At 51.0% G+C, this 21,198-nt stretch overlaps 1 protein-coding gene across 1 annotated transcript in view; it reads right to left on the minus strand.

Annotated features, from left to right (window-relative positions):
* Nucleotides 1-20,795, minus strand: part of srrm4 (serine/arginine repetitive matrix 4) — a 36,429-nt gene extending 15,634 nt beyond the window's left edge. The window contains exons 1-2 of the mRNA XM_067228449.1: nt 20,756-20,795; nt 17,991-18,465 (exon numbers count right to left, since the gene is read on the minus strand). Of these exons, the coding sequence (XP_067084550.1) occupies nt 17,991-18,465; nt 20,756-20,795 (515 nt within the window). The remainder of the gene's footprint in view (nt 1-17,990; nt 18,466-20,755) is intronic.
* Nucleotides 20,796-21,198: the final 403 nt, after the last annotated feature.

Genomic DNA, 21,198 nt, shown 5'->3' on the forward strand with positions numbered 1-21,198 from the left:
GAATACGATCAAATCAAAATCGTCCTTTTTTACAAGCCATGTCACAAAGGGCTTCCCAGACATGTACAGATCAGCACCTGTTTAACCAACCCAAAAACCCTAAAATAGAAGAAAAATAACCAAATAACTCTTCAGAGATTCCCTTCTCCTTGTTGATGCATAGAGGCGCACACTAAAGGCTGGAGACACTTACAAAAAAATATATGTATTCATTTTTTTATATAAAAGTGAAAATGTGCAAATGAGTAGTCAGTGAAGTCCCACTCGTTCTGAATTCTGCATTTGCGTAGCATTAACATTGTCCTCTATTGGTACTTGACAGTTTGGGGGACGGTTTGCGGTCGGGTAGGTAACTGCTAGGAATCAGACAGCCTACTGGAGAGCTGGGTTGGTAGGTAAGATTTCACACCTCTCCACGCAAATCACAGCGGTAAGTGACTTTGAAGAAAAGTGAGGTTGTTTTATTCAATTATTTCATCCCGATGATAAAATGGGGCAACATAATGGCTTGATTAATTTCCTTATCACGGTGAGCACAAAGACTAATTACAACAAAGTCCACCGCTCGGCGGACCGCACATCAATCAAATTATAGCATTTCTTCCGTGTTTCTCTCTCTCGTTCTCTCTCCCTCGCATTCCCCCTCTCTCTCCCTATCCTTCTCCCTCTCCCTCTCTCTCTTGCAATCACTTCCTCCCAAACAGAACAAATGAGATGATTCTGTCAGCCCTCTGCCTCGAGCTATGGAAGTGTTTACCTAGGAACGGCGCTCGGTCCGCGAGAAACAGAGGTCATGGAGGACGCCCGCGATGCCAGGAGCATGATTGGAGCCATAATTAGATTAGCTGTGTTTATGAATAATTACAGTTCCTTCCACACAGGTGTGTGTGTGTGTGGGGGGGTGGGGGGATGCTTGCGTTCTTAGTTTGGGTTTGTGGTATTGATGCCTAGTGGCCCTTCTGAAATGTTAAGTCATGTTACACACTGAAATGGGCTAGAAAAATTGTTTGGAAGGTTATTTTATTAAAACCTGTTTGTTGTCTCTGTTTCCTCTACTGTAGATAGGAGAGGCAGTGTGGCTGGTCTGGACCAAGGAAACTCAGGGCTATCCACAATCTGACTTTTACTACACACTCAACCGCCCAGTAAAAGATGGGTTGTGTTTAACAACACAGGGCACATTAACCTCACACGGAAATCAATGTTGCAGGAACAGGAATTAGTGCTCACAAAGGATACAAAGAAAGGATCCATACAACGCAATCGGCTGCTAACTTCCTGGAAACGCATCACCTATTGGATTGTTCGGCGCTGATCCTTCTGAGGAAAGTCACAGATTCCCTGTGTGTGTGCTGTGTGTGCGCGCTGTGTTGTTGGCTGTGCTCACGATGCGCTGTGTTCATTAACCGTGCCGCGGTGTTAACGTTCTGTGTGGAGCGGTTGTGTTATTACCATCTTACTAACGGTTGAGCAGGCTGTCGAGCTCATTTGCGCTCACATCATCGAACGTACAAGACGTTTCAGGAGATGGCAGCAAAGAACCGAAATAATGAAGCCTCACAAAGTGAGGTCATAAAAATCAGCGAATATCAAATTGTAAATGCCAGTAATCATTCTCAATAGAAATACGTAACATAAAGTCATATTTTCAAAGACCCCCAAGCGCTTAAACCAACTCAGACACCGTGCCTGGAACACACTATTTATACACGATGACTGACTTCTTCGCTTCGTTATTAGATCTTCTGCACATCAAGGGCTGTGAAAGCAGCTGTGGATGAAATCACTCGGAAAACACATTCGCACATCGGAATCCCGGCCCGGAGGGCCTCGGCGCCGCGCACGCAGGCGGGCCCAGAGGACTCGGCCGAGAGACGAGCCGGAGTCACAGCTCTCTCTCTCCACGCCGCCCAAACTGTAATTCACAGGACGGCCCTCCTGTTCACAGGGGCCACTGGCCATGTCTCCCCTGGGAGCAGGGAGGGAGAGGAGAGAGGGGAGGAGAGGCAGGAGGGGAGAGGGAGGAGAGAGAGAAAAGCGAGAGAGAGTAGAGAGTGTGACGAAGAGAGGGAAGAGAGAGGCGGCGAGAGAGGAGAGCCGAGAGTGTGATGAGAGAGAGAGAGAGCGAGAGAGAGAGAGAGAGAGAGAGAGAGAGAGATGGAAAGAGAGATGGAGAGAATGACGGATAGTGAGAAGAAAGCAAGATAAGTTTGGTCTCGGATGAAATATCATTAGGGAACAGAAATGAAAAGGTAATTTCAGGAGAAAAAAAAGAAGAAAAAAGGATTTGCTGTTTCTTAAACCTAATTACTGTTCTAGTAGCTTGATTTGGCTGTGGACTGCAGAATTCATCTGTCCAGCAACAGAAGCTGTGGAGTCTGGGCCTCTGCCCCCTGTCCAGCCCATTGGTCGGAGAGGGTTCTCTATTCTTCCTGGAAAGGGGGGGAGGGGGTTGGGGAGGGGGCAGGTGACCCCACAGCCCCCTTCGGGGTCCCTTGTCCACCTGGTGAGGCTGAAGGCTAGGGCAGTCTCTCTAGCACGGGCCCCCCTGTCAGAATCCAGCACTGACACACCAACAGCTTCCTGTCTTTGCAACTGGGGCCCATTCAACGCTAATTCAACATCTTAAAATACCCCGCCCTATTTCGAGCCTGGATCATCACCATCTGGGGGCAAACAAAACTAAAAACGTCAGAATCCCTGAGCACAAGCTGGTGCTCGATAGACTTCTCTCTAAATCAAGTTACAGATGATTAGGGGCTTCTTTATCAGGAGGCAGAAACCGGAATGCGGGGGTGAAGAGAGGAGGCGGGATGGAGAGGGCGGGAGGGGGGGGGCGAAACGGTTTAATTGGCACTTCCTCGCGGCTCTTCCTGTGCTGACAGCGTCGCGGAGAGCGCCGCAGCCCTCTCTATGCTAATGTCACGGGGAGGAGCGCCGAGCTGCATTCGGCGCACTCCGTCTGTAATTAGCGTGGCGCGGCCGCGGCAACGACCCCGGCTCGACGCGCAGCCACCTGGCGGATAACCTGAGCGCGACGACAGCAGGTCATTTGATATCCGCGGGAAGGGAAAGGGGGGGAGAAGAATCGGGCGGTGTGAGGAGGTGGTGCCTCGGTCCCATCGGCTTTCCGCGCACGGCGACAAGGAAGTGATCCGGTTCCGACTTCCGGCCAATCGGATTCGAAGAATGGTGGCGGGGGGGGGGGGGGGGGGGGGGGGGGGGGCGTGGCTGTCGGAAGCCAATGAAATGTTGGGTTTGTGGCGGCAGGCAGATACTAGAGGTGAAGCTTTCAGTAACTCTGGGCCTTGCGGTCCCTGTCTCCGTTTCAGAAAAGGACAGAAACTGGGATAGTCAAACTTTCTTGGCAACAAAACAAAAACTTTCCCTCACTCATTCCATCACTAGCTGTGTTCTAAAGGGCATAAAGTATGGCTGGGAATATATAAAATGCCATCTGAGTCGAGCTTTAGCACCTAATTGGACAGGGAACATTCCTTCCAAACAGAAAATAATGAGTAAAAATCAGAGTTCCAGAGCATGGAAATGGGAAGCAGTTTCGGGGCTGTTTCGACAGAGCACCATCTGCAGCTGTGTGTGTGAGAGGCCTGCTTTTGACTCTCTCTGCTCGGCTGCGCTCCAATTACGTCCCATCAAGTTCTCTTCCATCCGCCCGATTGGTGGAGAGGCTGCCCACTGTCAGGGCCTGCCAGGGGATACAGGAAGTGTTGTTGGAGCACCACCGGACACCGCACCTCGCCGCCGCAACTCAGCTGTAACAAGCTGCCTGGCTCCCCATGCTAATTTGTGTCAGTAAACAGGTTGTGTTTGAGTTGAGGCATGGCAGGGAGAGAGCCACCCAGAGAACAACGGGGTCTCTGTGTGCGTGGGAGAGAGACTCCTGAGAGGTGGTCTTGACAGGAGCTGGATGTGGAGGTAATTAGCTGGTGTTATGAGGAGGCTAGGGCATTAGTACACTACCCGAGGTCTGTGCTCAGCGATGCTCAAGAGAGAGAGAGAGAGCAACGCCGTTGCTTCCTCTCTCTCACTCATTTTCTTCCTCTCTCTCTCTCTCTCTCTCTCTCTCTCTCTCTCTCTCCCTCTCCTCCTCTCTCTGGCCCCCTGGAATTTCTCTCTCTCTCTCTCTCTCTCTCTCTCTCTTGCTTTCCCTCTACCGCTCCCTCCCTCTCTCTCTATCTTTTCCTCTTTTTCTCTTGTGCTTTCCTCATCCCTCTCCACTCACAGCTCTGTGTGTTGTTCACAGGGGCAACTTCACAGCCAGCAGTCTCTCTCTCTCTCTCGCTCTCTCTCTCTCTGTGTCTCTCTGTCACTCTCTCTCTCCTGACGAGGGCCCCACGGCAGGAAACACTGAAGAATGTAAATAAAAATTGGCACTGCACCGCACTCACTTTCTATTTCCCCCAGTGGATTCATGGGTTCTTATGAAAAGAGAGGGAAAGCTGTCAGAGAGAGAGAGAGAGAGAGAGAGAGAGAGAGAGAGAGAGAGAGAGAGAGAGAGAGAGAGAGAGAGAGAGAGACAGACAGAGAGGACAGAATGTGACAGGGAACATCTGCTCAGTTTGATGTTGAGATTTTCTCCTCGATGTCTTATTCATGATGGGGCGGAGCCACAGTAAAAGTGTCTGCTTTAAATTACGATCACGTGACGGGATGCAGATTAGAATGCTCTGCGGGGTGCGTTAGTGCGGTCATTATAGCGCTGAATAGAGATTTGTTGTGATGGCTGTGTATAAAGCTTGCGACACCCCCACAGGGCTGTTAGCCCCCTGCTGACAACCTTCCTGTTGGTTTACACCGCAAAGACAAAAAAGAAAAAAAAAACACAACCAAAACATTTCCTCTCGGGTGCAGATTTAAACTGGAAGACTGTGCAATGCTAATCTAAATAGGTAACATTACATCTATGAGGCATCCGTCTCTCCAGACTGCACACAGGTTGTCACAACGCAATGTCCTTTCTAGAACATTCCATCATCGCATGGTCTGACGTCACTTGTGTTTCCACTCTGCGTGCACCCTGGCCATCCTCCCACTGGTCAGCCCTGCCCTGCCATCTGTCTGAACAGGCTGGCTCCCACCAGGGGCTTCCCCCCCCCCCCCTTCCACAGTCTTTCACCCCTGGAGGGGGGCACCCCAACCCCCGCAGCCCCTTCAGAAAGATGCCTTCCGGCTACTGGCTGTGGATTAGGACAGGGACAGATGGACGCACAGCCACCTCCACATCCCAGCATGCCCCTGGAACATCCACAAGTGGGTTGGGATGGAGCTTAGCCGACTAATTAGTTTTGAAGCCGTAGTGACACGGTGTATTTCAGGCCTGGACCTTTGCTTGGCTGTCTAGAGGAAGCCTTTAGTTGGATGAGGTCAATCTGCAAGCCTTCAACTGGGTTTTCTATATTTGCATGGGGGCTGCGTGGGTCTCAAGTGTGCATCTCCATCGCCTTTGAGACCTGCTTCTGTCTCTGGTGGCGTTGCACTCAGAAGCCCCTCATCCACACACAAGAATCCATATCATGACCTAAGGTCCTCTGTGCTATCGCTGAGCCATCAAATCACACACACACACACACGTTGCTGTCTGTGGTGAAATCACCTACACCCCCATCACCAACAGCCCCTACCCCCCCCCCTATACCTGAGCACCCACCCTCCCCTCCCCCATTGCCATTTACCAGGGAGAACAGAAGCTCGTGTTTCCTCCGAGGCAGAGGAGGTGTCAGGCAGCCGTGTAATAAGCGGCTCAGCACCTCCGTTCCTCGTGACCGCGCCGGTCGCACCGCCACAGAGTGTTAGAGACAGCGACGGAGAGCAATCAAGACACCCTGCTAGACACACGCTCTCTTCGCTTTATTGTGGTTATGATCATGGGCGGTGCTGCCTGGCTGTATGAATTAGAGCAGGTAAGAAGATCCGGATCTCTCCGGAAAAACCACGTAACACGACCCAGCCTTCCACATTGCTGAACCCGCTGGGGTGAGCGCGCCGCAGATAGGCCGATCCCGCGTCGCAAATGCCACGGTTTGCCGTGGCCGAAACCTTTTCGAAGCCGTTCCCAGCGAGAAGCAGTCCCTGTTTTCTGCCTCGACGAGGCTGCCTCGACGAGGCTCTTTCGTGCCTCGATGTCAGAAGAGCCCCGTTGAGGGTTGTCAGACCGGCTCATCCTCCGAGGCATCTGGAGGTGACCCAGGTCTGTGTTGGCACGCCTAATTACCGTTCCCACACGGGAGAGAAGTTGATCAATGAGACAGTGACCTTCCCTCGGTGGGGGGATGGGGGCGGGGGGGGGGGGGGGGGGGGCAGGCGGGAAGGTGGGGGGGGGGGGGGGGGGCAGGCGGGGAAGGTGGGAGGGGCAGGCGGGAAGGTGGGGGGGGGTTGTTCTCAAAGACGGAGTAATAAATTGTCTCATCTCACCTCCCCTGTTCTCTGTGTTATTTAGTGGGCCCATCACAGGGAGTCCATTAGCTTTTTATGGGAAGAAGGTTCATTCAATTTGCTGAGGCCCGTCCAGGATGTGTCTCTGAGCTCAAGGGCAAGTGGATTATTTAATTCGGTTTAATGTGGTGAAGGTAAAGACATTAACACCGGGGGATTAGGACCCAGGGGTGCCCAGGCTGTCTGTGGAGCCGCTGTGCTTTGTGAATTTGGAAGAAGTAGAGAGTGTATGACACATGAGCAAATAAACCCTTTTTTTGTTGTATTTTGTGGAGATAGTCCAGTCAGAATGAAAGAACTTCTATAGGACTTTATGTTTGAAGTTTTATCAAACGAGGTTACTCCAGTTTTAATACACCTTGTTAGGACTATCTACAGAATACAATATTGGAAATGTAATCACCCATCGATTCATCTCAGGAGGCAAGACCAGTAAGTACCTCATCCAGCCAGAGGCATCGATTGTAAAGTTCAATCCTAGAAACAGTATGACCAGTAAACCACAATAAAATTGAAAAAAGTCAAAATGGTGGAGTCAAGGCTAGAAGTGACTCAATGAAAGAGGTGGTTTAAAGCGTATTAGAGCGTAATCCCATCTATCAAAGCAGCCAGCCGGCTTCAGCATGGACCGCTGTCATACATATTCAATTCGTCTCATTATCTTTTTATACATGTTCAAGATATGTTGTCCGAGGCGCTACGGAATTGCAGCTCAGTTCCTGTTGGAGGCGGCGACGCAAAGAGAGATCATTGCCTCGGACGTTATTATGCAGAATTTGGATGAAACTGATTGGTTGGGATTTCATTTTGCGTATGAAAGCCTGTGAGGTCACAGGGGCCACTCGGCCTTCTCGGCTCCTCATCTTCATGCCGGATCATGAAGTGTTTGATTGCGACAAGGTAGGCGTGCCGTTCTATTAGCATTCCAGGTGGACTCGGGGGTCTTTGGGGGGGCCACGACCTTTCGAATGGGAACGAACACAATGACACGTTTTTCCCATTCCCTCTCCTCCTCCTCTCTCTCTCTCTTCTCTGTGAGAGACGGATGAAAGTCTGAAGGGATGGGAGAGAGAGGGAGAGAGAGAGAGAGAGAGAGAGAGAGAGAGAGAGAGAGAGAGAGAGAGAGAGAGATCCCTGAGGCTTCGGAGGAAGTGAGCTGAACAAGCCCATCAGTCTGCCAGAGATACGTGACAGCCCCCTCTCCATCCCAGACGCCGTCGCTCTTTCGCCCCGGATCGCGGAAGAGAACACGGGTAGCGCTGGGCGGAGCAACCCCGGAGACATCCTTAATCTGCTTCCTCCACAGCCGTCCTGTAAGCACCTCGCCGGCGGAGATGGAATCAGAACTGGGGCACGAGGTGCATCATCGAGGAAGGGGAGGAGAAAAGGAGAGTGAGGGGGAAAGGGTTTGGATGAGGGAGGCTGAGGGGGTGAGGTAAGGAGAGGGAGGGTGAGGCGGTGAGAGAGGGAGAGGTACGTGAAGCGGGGAGGAGAGGAAGGGCGAGGAGGAGAGGGGAGGGGAGGCGTGAGGGAGGTGACATGTGAACAAGTCCATCTCTGAAAGTGCTGACGGGGCTCGCGGAGAAGGGAACGAGCCTGAATCCTCGGAGACAGCCAGATACCTCCTACCCTTTACTGTCAACAGTCCGAAGCTTTGTGAGGAACAGCACTCTCACGGGTGGTCCGTGTCACAGAGGAGAGGCAGTGCATGTTGCTTCTCACTAAAGGAAGTCTTGAGTTACATTTCATCGGACTGAGATGGCTGGGGCCCACAGCTCGCATACGAATGAGGATCTCGAGGAAGAAAGTGTCTGAAATGAAAGTCAAGGTCTCTGATAAACAGATTATATAAAATGCTCTATGTCCCTCTAGCCTCTGACTTTGATATCTAAGTCTATTATGAATGTCCTTTGGCTAGAGTGAGTGGGATGGTGCATTATGACACCAGCCAGGACTCATTTGCTTACGCAAATCATCACTTGAAAGGCCACCAACACCAGCTGAAGCTGCATATTTTAAACCCAATGAGGGCAATGCAGCATAAACCGCAATCAATCCACAGCCCCTAGCGCATTGACTCTCACAGGAGACTGTGTGTACACATCAGACTCCACAATGGCTATGAGTGGTGCTTTGGGATGTGCTGTTCTTGTATATCATCATCACGTATATGGTTCATGGTGGGAACACCACTCATGAGGAACAGCTTGAAGACATTCCAAGTATGTTTATTTAATGCTTTTCCGAATTCCACAGTATATCATCTGACTGAGGATTACATTTTAAAGAACCCAGAGAGGAGAAAGAAAGAAATGGGGGCGTTGTTTAAATAATTGAACAGCTTCTGAGAGTGAGAACGTATTTCGACAAAGACAGGAGAGTCTATGGGATCAAAGCCCAGTGATTAATTCCGATCCTCTGGTTGTAGTCAGATCTAGGGGTTTTACTGCGACTAGAATTCCTTAAACTGTCTTCAGAGTCAAAGAGTTTTAGAGACAAAGCAATTCCATTACTTTCACAAGGACACTGTGGAGTATCTATTTAATTGAAACCCTAAAATAGCTGGCTAATTACACCACTATCTGGAAGGCTTTCATGTTTTTCAAATGAATCAGAAGAGAGTGATAACTTTTATGTCGACACAAAACGAATGAGATTGGTCTGTTAAAAAGTTAGGAAAAGGAGTATTCCAAACTCCTATCGAAAGGGATATTAATCCATTGAAATTGCTTGTGAGACAATAATTGAGGCCCCTCTTTAATTAGGCTTAAAACATCCCCTCGAATCGGCAAGAGATCCATGCAAGATAAATTTAAATAAGTGGTCAAATGCAGTCTATCGCCCTCAGCCCAGACACATTTTCAAACAGCCCGGCCAATGTTTTTCGAACCATTTTGTAGAGTAAGTCATCAGCGCTGAACTGAAGGAGCCAGCTCCGTCCCTACAGCCCGGGACGAAGCTAGACCTGTCCACTTCGCTCTCCCTAATCGCTCCTCAGATAGGCGTTCAGTCCACAGGGCCGTCAGCCAGCATAACCATCCCCGAGGACCAAGCCGGGAAGATGTGTCAGGGAACTTTGCCGTCATTCTCCCAGCGTTCCTCCCGGCTCCGGACGAATATCGTTCGACGACTTTCGCATGCACGGAATCCTAGATTCCCCCGATTTTCTGCATTTGCTTTCTATTCTGTTTGGAGGCAGAATTGTGTCTCTTGAGTCCCATGAATCTTATAAGTGTTTCGCCCTGACTGCTGAGGACTCCCTGACCTCATACAGAGAACAGTGGAACAAACACTCCATCCATCGCCCCCGGACGGCCGTGCAAAAGCAAACAAAGGGTCCGACGTCACGTTTGGGAGTTCTCAGGGCTCTAATGGCTCAATCTCAGAGACGGGCGACGACGATGCTAAGAGATCCAGAAAGAAAGAGGTATCGAAAGAAGACGGTCCCAGAGGCTTCTTCTTCACCGGTCAGCCCACGTCAACATCCGCAGGAAGGTTTTAACCTTGACGGCTGCGTCGTCGCGGCGACCCACCATGAGACTCGGGCTCTCTCTTCCTCCCGCGGGGGGAGGCAGGGAAGAGGGGGGAGGACGAAGGAGAGGAGTACAGAGGAAGGGGGGGGAGGGGAGGAGGAGGGAGGAAGGAGGAAGGGGAGGACAAGTACTACAACAGGAGGCCAATTAATTCCACCTCTCCCATCAACCAATTGCCTCGTGTGACATAGACACTGAAATAGTTCTCCCCCCATACGCTGCCATCAGCTATGCAAATGGAGGCAATTTCCCCGTGAATGGCAGATCGCCTTCCTGAAAACGAGGATGTGCGAGGGAGGGGAAATGAGAAACGAAAGAGGACGGCGGCCAGTCAGCCTTGAAATGATTTAATTTAAGTGATGAGGGTTTGACTTTGATAAGTTTGCATTCCCATAATGGCCTTCGACCGCTTGGAGGGATGGGGGGGGGGGGGGGGGGTGGGGTGGTGGGGGGAGGGGTGGAGGGAGGGGGGTGGGGGGGGGGGTAGCGGCCTGGCTACGGAGAAAACCGCGTGCCTGGCAAGTGGGAGGCGACGCAGGGGGAGCAAGGGGATTGGTTAAATGACAAAAGTAAAGCACCGAGACGAAACACAAGCTTGGGAAGCTGAAGTTTTAACGACACGCCCGCTGTCTGGCTGTCCCTGCGCGGGCACACCTGTTGTAAATATTCCGCTCCTGCCTGTATCCACCTCAGACAGGAATCTGCCACCAGGGAGTCTCTTCGACGGCCTGTTACACAGGATTTTCTTCTTTTCCAATAACCTAGCTGAGTGTGGGGATGAATATTTAATGAGTCTTGGGTCTCTGTGCAATCTTCTGGCTGGGAAGTCATTCAAACGGCTTCGTCATTATGAGCGATTGCGTTACCTCGTGGAGCGATCCAGTTGGATGTAGCAATAACCATCCCTCTCTCCCCCAAAGCACTTCGGATCCTATTAAGATTATGACTTTTTCACAGCACATTCATTTCAGATCTGTCTCTGTGTATCATTTTTACATTTCTGGTTCCTGCTCTTGAAAGGGGGGGGGGTGTATTTCGGGTTCGTTATCCCAGGTGTATTAGCCCACGAAAATGCGATGTGAACGACAGGCCACAAAGCACCATGGCTAGCTATCATGCCTCTTACAAAGCTGCAGGCTGCTTCACCGATACACCGGATCAGTCTCGTTATAAGTGGGCTTCTTAATCCCCACCAATCCTGCGACACTGCACATTTGTGACTGTGGAAGCAAGACTCCGTGGGAAGTGATGCGTGCAGGCTGCCTGCGAGAGGTGTAGCCAACTGACATTAGCGGATCATTCCCCAGGACGATGGTTAACTAAATCCTGTCGAGGGTAACTGATCTCTGGTCAGTTCATCACACACACACACACACATACACCCCCCCCCCCCCTCCTCCACAGTCTTGCTCGTTTCAGGGCTGTGAGCCACAATGACCTCAGATCATCTGAGCGTGTATGATGATGTTCAACTCTTGTGTGACTGTGCGGGTGAAAATCCTCCTTCCCTATGTCAACTCTGATCACTGTCCTTTTAAGGGACATTCTCTTTTTGTCCCTCAGCATCATCCTCTATCACTGGTCAGTATCTCACTCCCTCAGCATCATCCTCTATCACTGGTCAGTATCTCACTCCCTCAACATCATCCTCTGTCACTGGTCGGTATCTCACTCCCTCAACATCATCCTCTATCACTGGTCAGTATCTCACTCCCTCAACATCATCCTCTGTCACTGGTCGGTATCTCACTCCCTCAACATAATCCTCTATCACTGGTCAGTATCTCACTCCCTCAGCATCATCCTCTATCACTGGTCAGTATCTCACTCCCTCAGCATCATCCTCTATCACTGGTCAGTATCTCACTCCCTCAACATCATCCTCTGTCACTGGTCGGTATCTCACTCCCTCAACATCATCCTCTATCACTGGTCAGTATCTCACTCCCTCAACATCATCCTCTATCACTGGTCAGTATCTCACTCCCTCAACATCATCCTCTATCACTGGTCAGTATCTCACTCCCTCAACATCATCCTCTGTCACTGGTCAGTATCTCACTCCCTCAACATCATCCTCTATCACTGGTCAGTATCTCACTCCCTCAACATCATTCTCTATCACTGGGTCAGTATCTCACTCCCTCAAAGTCATCCTCTATCACTGGTCAGTATCTCACTCCCTCAGTATCATCCTCTATCACTGGTCAGTATCTCACTCCCTCAACATCATCCTCTATCACTGGTCAGTATCTCACTCCCTCAACATCATCCTCTATCACTGGTCAGTATCTCACTCCCTCAACATCATCCTCTATCACTGGTCAGTATCTCACTCCCTCAACATCATCCTCTATCACTGGTCAGTATCTCACTCCCTCAACATCATCCTCTATCTCTGGTTAATCTCCATCTCCCTCAACATCATCACAAGGTTTTAAATCAAATCAAACTTTATTAATATAGCGCATTTCTTATCAGGAGGCAACACAATGCGCTGCAGAGTGGGGGAAAAGGGGCTTGGGGGATACGAACACTTATGTTTGACACTCCTTTTCCAGAGTCAGGATAAGGATGGTCAGGGTAGTCAAGATAAGCATTAGTAGTACTTCCTCAGAGTAGTACAGGAAGATCTCATTGCGTCAGAAACCTTTCGAAATGTATTCTCTTAGCGCAGTGGCGGATCGTTAGAGTCGTTACTAGCCTCCAGGTGTGGGAGCTGTAGAAACTAACCCAGCTGTCCAGCAAGCCTCCAAAGACCATAAGGAGAGTGGTCAGGGGTGATATAATAGGTAGTAATGACCCGCGGCAGTATTGCCACTGCATGGCCTTAATGATGGCTCGGAGTATAGGGTACCTTTCTATTGTCCGGGAGATGAACTGCTCTCCGTGTGGGTCAGTAGCAGGAGGAAGACAGGGCAGTGACTAACCTCTTCTGTCACTTGGGGTCATTGAAGGGTCACGCAGCCGTTTACATGCTCCTCTGATGCTGTGGTAATGATTCTCCCTCCCCTGACAGGGTGCAGCAGTGGAAGTGGGAGACTTCTTACAGGGACAGTCGTGTGTGTGTGAAGGTGTGTGTGTCTCCCTGGGTCTATATCCTCATTTACGGTGGTGTAGTACTGTCTCCTTCGGTCCATTAATGTCGACGACGTAACTCTATTGATCACCACACAGCTTTATTAAAAGTCATGCTTGATTTGCATTCTGCCCATCTCCTCCTCTTTTCTACCTCCATTCATCTCCCTCCCTCCCTTCCTCCCTCTACCTTTTCTCTTTTGAGCTAAACCGGCCTAAATGAGACAGGGAAGAGTATCCGTTTTTTATAGCGCCTTCCCTAGAACATGCTCCTGTTTGTGAATATCGCTTTTATTTCAAATCCCCCTATCTTCCCTGTGCCCCCCCTCTTCTATACCCCCAGTACCCCTCCCTGCCCCCCCCCCTCCCTGGGCCCCTCCCTCGGCCCCCCCCTCCTGGCTCCGCCCACCACCCTCTTCCAGGAGAGCTGTTTGGAAAGGAAACAACGCAAGCCTGTAGCGAGCCATTGTAAGGAGGTGAAAAGTGCTGTCCTGGGGACACTCAAGCCTCTCTGAGCACCTAAATCTGAGGATGACGATCATAGACGTACGTTATGACCAGACGCTGCTCAACTGCGGTACTGGAACTCCACTGAAGAGAGGAGCGCTCAGGAGATCCAGAAACGTCCTGTTCGTCCAGGTGGTGCATCTTCTGCCCGTCTCAATGCTGTTTTACAGAGAACCATTCACTGTTGGCTTCCTGCTTCTAGCAGGTGTGCCCTGTGGAATGTACATTATGAGGGCACGCTGGAGTGCTCTCCTGAATCTATGGTCTTACACGAAAGCACCACTGAAGCCACCCACAGTTCTGTCAACATAAATGTCTTTAAATGCCAAGAGTCGTTTTGAAATGTCAATGCATTTTATTTTTAACATCAAAGTGTTCCAGCTGAGCACAAGACGACAGGCTTTTATACCACATAACCACTTTTACATATTCTGTGTTAAACACAATTGGTAAGGCTGTCGACACTTGATTGTGTAGCCTCTCAATGTTTCAGAAAGACTGAAGTTCCCAAAGAACCAAGCAGGGCGGGGATGTAACAGAAGAGCCCTCTAAGATCTGCAGCTGCATGATCAGTACGGACCGGGTTCAAAAAGACGTAATTCCAGTGAAGTCGTTTGTCGAGCTGCGAGAGAAACCTTCTGAGAGAAGAATGCCGTCTATGCTTGTGATGAATTATTTCGCGAATATTTCCTTCTGTGTGACAGAGATATCTCACTCCTGGCTGGTGACAAACATCGAGCTTCCATCAGAACTGCTTCCTCCCACCCATCTTTCTCTCACTCAATCGTCCTCTCATTCTCTCTCATCCTCTTTTCCTTTCAAGCTATCATCCTCCTGTCAGGTTTTTTTCTGTCGGTCATTCACTATCTTTTTTTTTAGACCCTCACAGTGAGAATGGTTTTTGACCTATATGGGGTGGTCTGTGGACCTATATAGGATCAGGGGACCCCCCCCCCACAGGGAGAATGGTATGATCCAAAAGGAAATACGAAACAGCCGCGGAAAGAGAGGCAGCCAACCAGGACAGATTCAACCGACGATTCCATTGATTTGATTTGTCCCTTGGTCACTGAATCGCTGCTAAATTGCTGTCGTTGGCCTGTGGATTTGAGGACAATCTAGTGGGGACAGTTTGTGAGGGACTGTTACAGACACACACAGACACCAGGCATCCACTTGTTTAATGGCTCCGTTCTGAACCAGTTTTGGTCCTTGAGGAAATGTAACAAGTCAGTGGCCCCTGACCTGCTATACAACCCTTCACCCTGATAGAGATGCATCTGCCAGGTTAAGAGATTGGCCCTCTCACACACCTTAACCCCAATCCATGCCCCCCCCCCCCCCCCCCCCCCCCCCCCCCCCACACACACACACACAACCCATACAGATACTTTCCCCTGCCTGCCATCTGCCTCCTTGCTGGACATGACCCCACTAACACACCCAACCACACACACACACACAGTCACCCCAAAGCATCACTAACCCCCCTCCCCTTTGATTCTTTGCTGGCCTGCATTTTTAATGAGGAGCGGCCGCTGGAACAAAAACAGCTTGCAGAGCTAAAGAGGCTGAGACCCCCAGCTGTACATACTCATCTCTCTCTCTCTCTTTCTCCCTCCTCTCTCTCTCTCTCTCTCTCTCTCTTTCTCCCTCTCTCTCTCTCTCTCTCTCTCTCTCTCTCTCTCTCTCTCTCTCTCTCTCTCTCTCTCTCTCTCTCTCTCTCTCTCTCTCTCTCTCTCTCTCTCTCTCTCTCTCTCTCTCTCTCTCTCTCTCTCTCTCCTTCTACCCTTCCCTCCCTCCACCCCTCTCACCCTCCCTCTACCCCTCTCTCCCTCCCTCTACCCCTCTCTACATCCCTTTCCCCCCTCTCTCTTTCTCATCTATCTCCCTCCCTCCTTCTCCCCCTTCTCTATCTCTCCCCCTCTCTGCCTCACCCCCTTGCTCTCTCTCCCTCTCGCTCTCTGTCCGGGGGTGAAAGGGTTGCGGAGGAGGTTCTGGGGAGGACAAACGACCGTGTCTAATGACTCCACTGTGACTCTCGAGCCTCAGTGACATTCGGTGAACGGGAGGACAAGGGGAGGAGAGGGAGGGACAGTGGAGGAGACGGAAGCAGGGAGAGACGCTGATTGAACGTGAAACATCTCTCTCGCTCTCTTCTCTCTCTTTCTCTCGGCCCCAAACATCCCTGGATTAGCCCAGCATCTGTTTTTCACCCTTCATGTTGGAAGTACAGTCCAAAATAATAATGCGTCCTCTTGAAGAAAGAGAGATAGAAAAGAAGATGGTGGAAGAGGGAGATGGAGAAAAGTGTTTAAAGGAGGGAGCGAGAGAGAGAGAAAGAAGAGTGTTAAGTGGAGAGAGAGAGAGAGAGAGAGAGAGAGAGAGAGAGAGAGAGAGTGCGAGAGAGCACCCCCCACTGCAGGACAAACAAGCCCAGCCATCAACTGTTCCCGGGGATGTTAAACAATCCCAGAGGTTGTTGATGTTGTTGTTTACTAATTTTTTTTACCACGGGCACCATCCCCTTCCCCTCCTCCGACCCCCCGAGGATGGGTGGCGGGAGAGCGACGTCACGGGCGCCGGGCCGGGAGAAGCAGCAGCATTTGTCCTGCCGTAATTGCCGCTGTCGTCCCACCCTCTCCTCTCTCTCCTCTCTGACGCGCTCGCATCATTGTCACTGTCAGACGACCCCACTCCCAGGAGGAAGAGGGGGGGTCTGGGGGGGAGGAGGGAGGGGGTGCTTTACGAAACGACTCAAATGGAGGAGACAGCTAACCACCCACCCCCTCACACCCAACAGCTCTATTAGCACTGCTCAATTCCAGGCAGGGCCGGTACCTCTCTCGTGCCATCGACAGAAATAGAAACGAGACCCTCCCTCCGATTTGATCCAATTTCAGTCCGGGCCCGGGAGGGGGATGAGGGGGGGGATGAGGGGGGGGGGGAGGGAGGGGAGTGGGTGGAGGGGGCTGGAAGGGTTGGTGGGGGTGCGTAGTGGAGATTTGTTTCCGTTGAACCGGTGAACCGGGCCGTGACGGAGGGTCGGCTGTGCGTCGGGCCGTCGTCTGCCTATAAAACGACCCGGTCGTGTCCGCGGCCGTCTGCTCCGCTCCGCACGCGGGCAGCGGAATCCCTTCTGGTCGCATTAAACGCTCCGCGGTCCTTCATATCCACCCATGTTGAACGTAAAGGGAAATGGGGCATTCTAATCCCCATTAGGCTGGCTAATTTCTTGTAAGAGAGAGCTTATATTGTGTCAAGGCGATACAATTACAGTGGTCGTCAGTAGTAAAACTCGTTACGACGGCGGAAAGAAACGCCGGTGTGTGTCTGTGAGTTGCGTTCGCAAGCGCCAGTCCCTGCTGGGGGATGTTCAGTGTTTGCTAAACACGTGTGTCAAAATGGGCTGGACTGAGACACAGAGTTGTTGTGAGGCTGGGATCAGGACGGATTGGGTCGAGGAAGGAGGGAGGCGGAGAGGGACGGCGAACATGTTAGGGGAAGGGAAGCACGCATCATCCTCCTCTCTCTTCTGTCTCTCACTGTCGGCCTGTGTCTCTCTCTCTCTCTCTCTTCCCCCTTTTCCTCACTCTCCGCCCCGTCTATGTCCTCCACCCTCTCTCTCTCTCTCTCTTTCCCTCTTCCTGTCTCTCTCTCGCTCCCTGACTGTGTGAGGATCCTAGGTAGAAGCCACAGCAGTGGATACAGACTGGCACAGCCATGTCACCAGCGAGGAGTCATAGACAACCTGTCTGCTTTTTAAAGGTTATATTAAGGAAGCCATCCGCCATGTGTAGTGTGTGTGTGTGTGTGTGGGGGGGGGGGGGGGATGAATGCGTGTGAGGGTGTGCCTGTGTGTGTGTGTGTACATGTGTAGTGTGTGTGTATGTGCACGTACATGTGTATCGTGTGAGTACATTCAAATACAACTGTATTCTAAACACAAAGCTAGATGAACATAGCCATGTTCTCCTATAAGACGTCAACTATTCAGTCATACACAAATATGATGTGTACTACTACACATTATATATTGGTACTGTTGACTGCTTTCATTTCAAGCCGCTTTCTTCACATCCTAGATGATTAGAGATCACAACCAGACAGGCGTTCTGGTGAACCCAGACTTCTTCACACCCACTCTCAAGGTCCCATCCACACTCCGAACACAGCCCCCGGACCCACAACTCACGTCAAGATGACAAAAGACCACACTCGAGGCAGAGCGAGAGAGGAAGAGGGAAAGAGATGCAGAGACAATTGAAAGAGAGAGGAAGAGAGAGAGAGAGAGAGAGAGAGAGAGAGAGAGAGAGAGAGAGAGAGAGAGAGAGAGAGAGAGAGAGAGAGAGAGAGAGAGAGAGAGAGAGAGAGAGAGAGAGAGAGAGAGAGAGAGAGAAAGGCAGCCGGTAAACTCACCTAGCCAGTCGGGTCCTCGCCGTGATGCTGGCCACAATCACGCTCTCTGGTCTGGGTGTGGCCACAGCCTTGAAGGTCCCCTTCCAGAACTTTTCAAACAGCTGCTTCTCGCCCAGGTGCCCCTGCAAGCTGACCAAGCTGCTGGGGAGAGGGCTGGCGAGGCTGGGGATGGTGGAGGGCAGACCAGAGAGGCTGGAAGGGAGGCTGAAGAGGCTGGGGAGGCTGGGGATGGTGGAGGGCAGACCAGAGAGGCTGGAAGGGAGGCTGAAGAGGCTGGGGAGGCTGGCCATGGTGCTGGGGGCGCAGGGGGGCTCCTGCAAGGTACAGGAGGGCTGCATGTGGATCGGACGTCTCCACACCCCCTCGGTGATGGTGGACCGAGACAGCTTGGCAGCTGACAGCAGCCTACATTCGTGTAGACTCACAGCTGACGTGCTTGGCTGGGTGCTGAAAGTGCTCCGGAGCTGTCCAAGTTCTGAATCCACAACGCAGGGGCAGGCTGGAGCTTGGAGAAAGTGTCCGTGTTTCTCTCTCTCTCTCTCGCTCTCTCTCTCTCCCTCTCTCGTGTCGCTCCGCTCCTCTTCTATGTCCTCTTTCGCTCCTCTTCCGCCCGTCTGCTGGGCTGTTCTCTCTCTCTCTCTCTCTCCCTCCCTCGCTCCTCTCTCTCTCTCCTCTGTGTCTGCTGTCGCTCCTCGGTTGCCTTGCGTTAGTGTGTGCTCTCGCTCCCCTCCTGTCTCCTGGCTGGGTCCTCGCGCGGTCCCTTTCTCTGCTGTGTGTTCGGCGGGAGCATGTGGAGGGAGAATGCCCGGACAAAGGCTGCTACTCTGCTGCTAGACTGCTTATTGTTCTCCTGCTACAGCCTCCCCCCCTCTGTCACATCTGCTGCCGGGTCCGTCTCTATATACCCCCCTCTTTAACCTCCCTCTCCGCCTCTCTCTCTCTCTCTCTCTCTCTCTCACACTCTCTATCCCTATCTCTCTCCTCTCTCTCTCCCTTCCTCTCACTCTCTCTCTCTTCCTCTCTCTCTCCCTCCCTTTCTTTCTCCTTCTTTGTCTCTCTCCCTCTCTCCCTCTCTCTCTCTCTCTGCCTCTCTCTCCCTTTCCCCCTCTCTCTCTCTTTCTCTCTCTGCCTCTCTCTCCCTTTCCCCCTCTCTCTCTCTCTCTCTCTGCCTCTCTCTCCCTTTCCCCCTCTCTCTCTCTCTCTCTCTCCTTCCTTGTCTTCAGTGAGCTCGGGGCTCAAGGATCCTACAGCAGCATAGTTCTCTAATGTGGTGGGAGGCTCGTTGTTGAGCAAGTAGAAAGTGCCAGAGTGGTTTTGTAGTCGGAAGAGAGGCAGAAAACACACACACCGGCGGCAGACCGGGATCTGAACAGGAGTGAAGTAGAGCACGCAGCTATATGATATATATATGTGTGTGTGTCAGTGAGTGTGGAGTGTGTGAGTGAAAGTGTGTGCGAGTGTGTGGAGAGCGTGCGCATGTGGCGTATGCTTGTGTAAGTGTGTGTGGAGTGTCTGCGCGTGTGTCTGTGAATGAGTGTGTGTGTGTATGTGTGTTGTTTTGGCTGCCTCAGGTCAGGAAGACTAGAACACCTTGTGTCCTTCTCTCTCTTTCATACCTTTCATACATCTCTCTTTTGCTCTCTTTCTCTCACTCGCTCTCTCTCTCTCTCTCTCTATCTGTCACTCTGTTCTCTCTAGTTCCCCATCATCCTCTCTCTCCCTATCTCTCTGTTCCCATCTCTCTTTCTCTCCCTCTCTTTCTCTCTCTCTACATATTTCCCTCTCTCTCCCCCTATCTCACTACACCTTTCTCTCTCTTCCTATCTCTCTCTTTCTCTTTCTGTCTATCTTTCTCCCTCACTCTGTCTCTCTTTATCATTCTTTCTCATCTCTGCCTCCTCAGTGTGTTGGACAAAAGGCCAGGCTGGTTTCCTTCATTAGCATAACAAAGGGTTGGGTCTGAGAGGAGCAGCCAGGGCATGTGCCTGACACAATGCCCTGGGGGGGTGCAGCCTCTCCTGCTTTAGCACACACACACACACTCACACACACACACACACACACACACACACACACACACACACACACACACACACACACACACACACACACACACACACACAGACAGCTCAGTACAAACCACTCTCCTCTTCCCTCACCCCTCCCCTCCCTTCCCTTCCCCTCCCCTCCCCACCCCTCTCTGGGTCTCACAAGTGCAGGGTTCTAACAAACAGAAGGCCAGCTGCCTGACATGTAGCAACATGCTGCATCCAGACTGGCTCAGTACACCTGCTGTGCCGGGGCTGAGTACACATGTTTGATTAGTCGGTGGCATGAAAACATTTCAAAACATTTGTCAATCTGCACGCATCTCGCCAAGCAGGGGATGGAGTGATTCCGCAATCCTAAGGTACCCTCTGAAAGTACAGACATTAACCCAGTTATATCACCTCCCCCCCCCCCCTCCATGTCAGTCCATTCTATTACACACAGAATGCTGCCCACCCGGATGATGCACACACAGCCATGACACAAGTTGATGACGAACAACCCTAAGAACTCTTTCAATGTGCAGAGAAGGACGAATGTGTTTGTCATCACAAGACGTAATCCTGTTTAGTGGTCCCTGTTTGACATAAGAATGTGAAATTGAGAATCTAGTGGAAACAGATGAAGGCATTGTTCTGTTTCTCTGCTTGTTTCCATCAGAAACACTTTTTTCTGGGATCAATGTTGTTGTTACTCAGAAACCGATAACCGTCTACCTGTTGCTTTGGAGTGCGACGTGACTATGGTGCGGCTCATGCTTGTTGAAGGGAATCTGTAAACACAGTCTCTCAACCAGTAGTCTACAATCAATCAAACAACTGTTCTTCTCAGTACTAACAAGGCTCGTTTGAGACACGGTGATGATGGACTCAGGAGTGGGTGAATACATCCATCCATCCACAGAACAGAACAAGTTAACAGAAAAACGAGAGAGAGAAGGAATTTATTGTGATTGTGTGTCGAGATTGTTCTTCTCAGCAGGGTATCTCGCTTTGGACAACAAAGAGTAATTGCAGTGGTTCGGGAAAATGAAAACACCTCCATGGATTTGTTTTGATGTTTGTCTCAGAAATATTCAGTGGAAAATAAATAATTTTGTTGTAGTGCCCCTTCCTCGTGAAATAATAGGTTTCAGTCAGAATTGTGTTGCCCTGCACGT

This window comes from Osmerus mordax, chromosome 24, assembly GCF_038355195.1.
Source record: "Osmerus mordax isolate fOsmMor3 chromosome 24, fOsmMor3.pri, whole genome shotgun sequence".
Lineage (NCBI taxonomy): Eukaryota > Metazoa > Chordata > Actinopteri > Osmeriformes > Osmeridae > Osmerus > Osmerus mordax.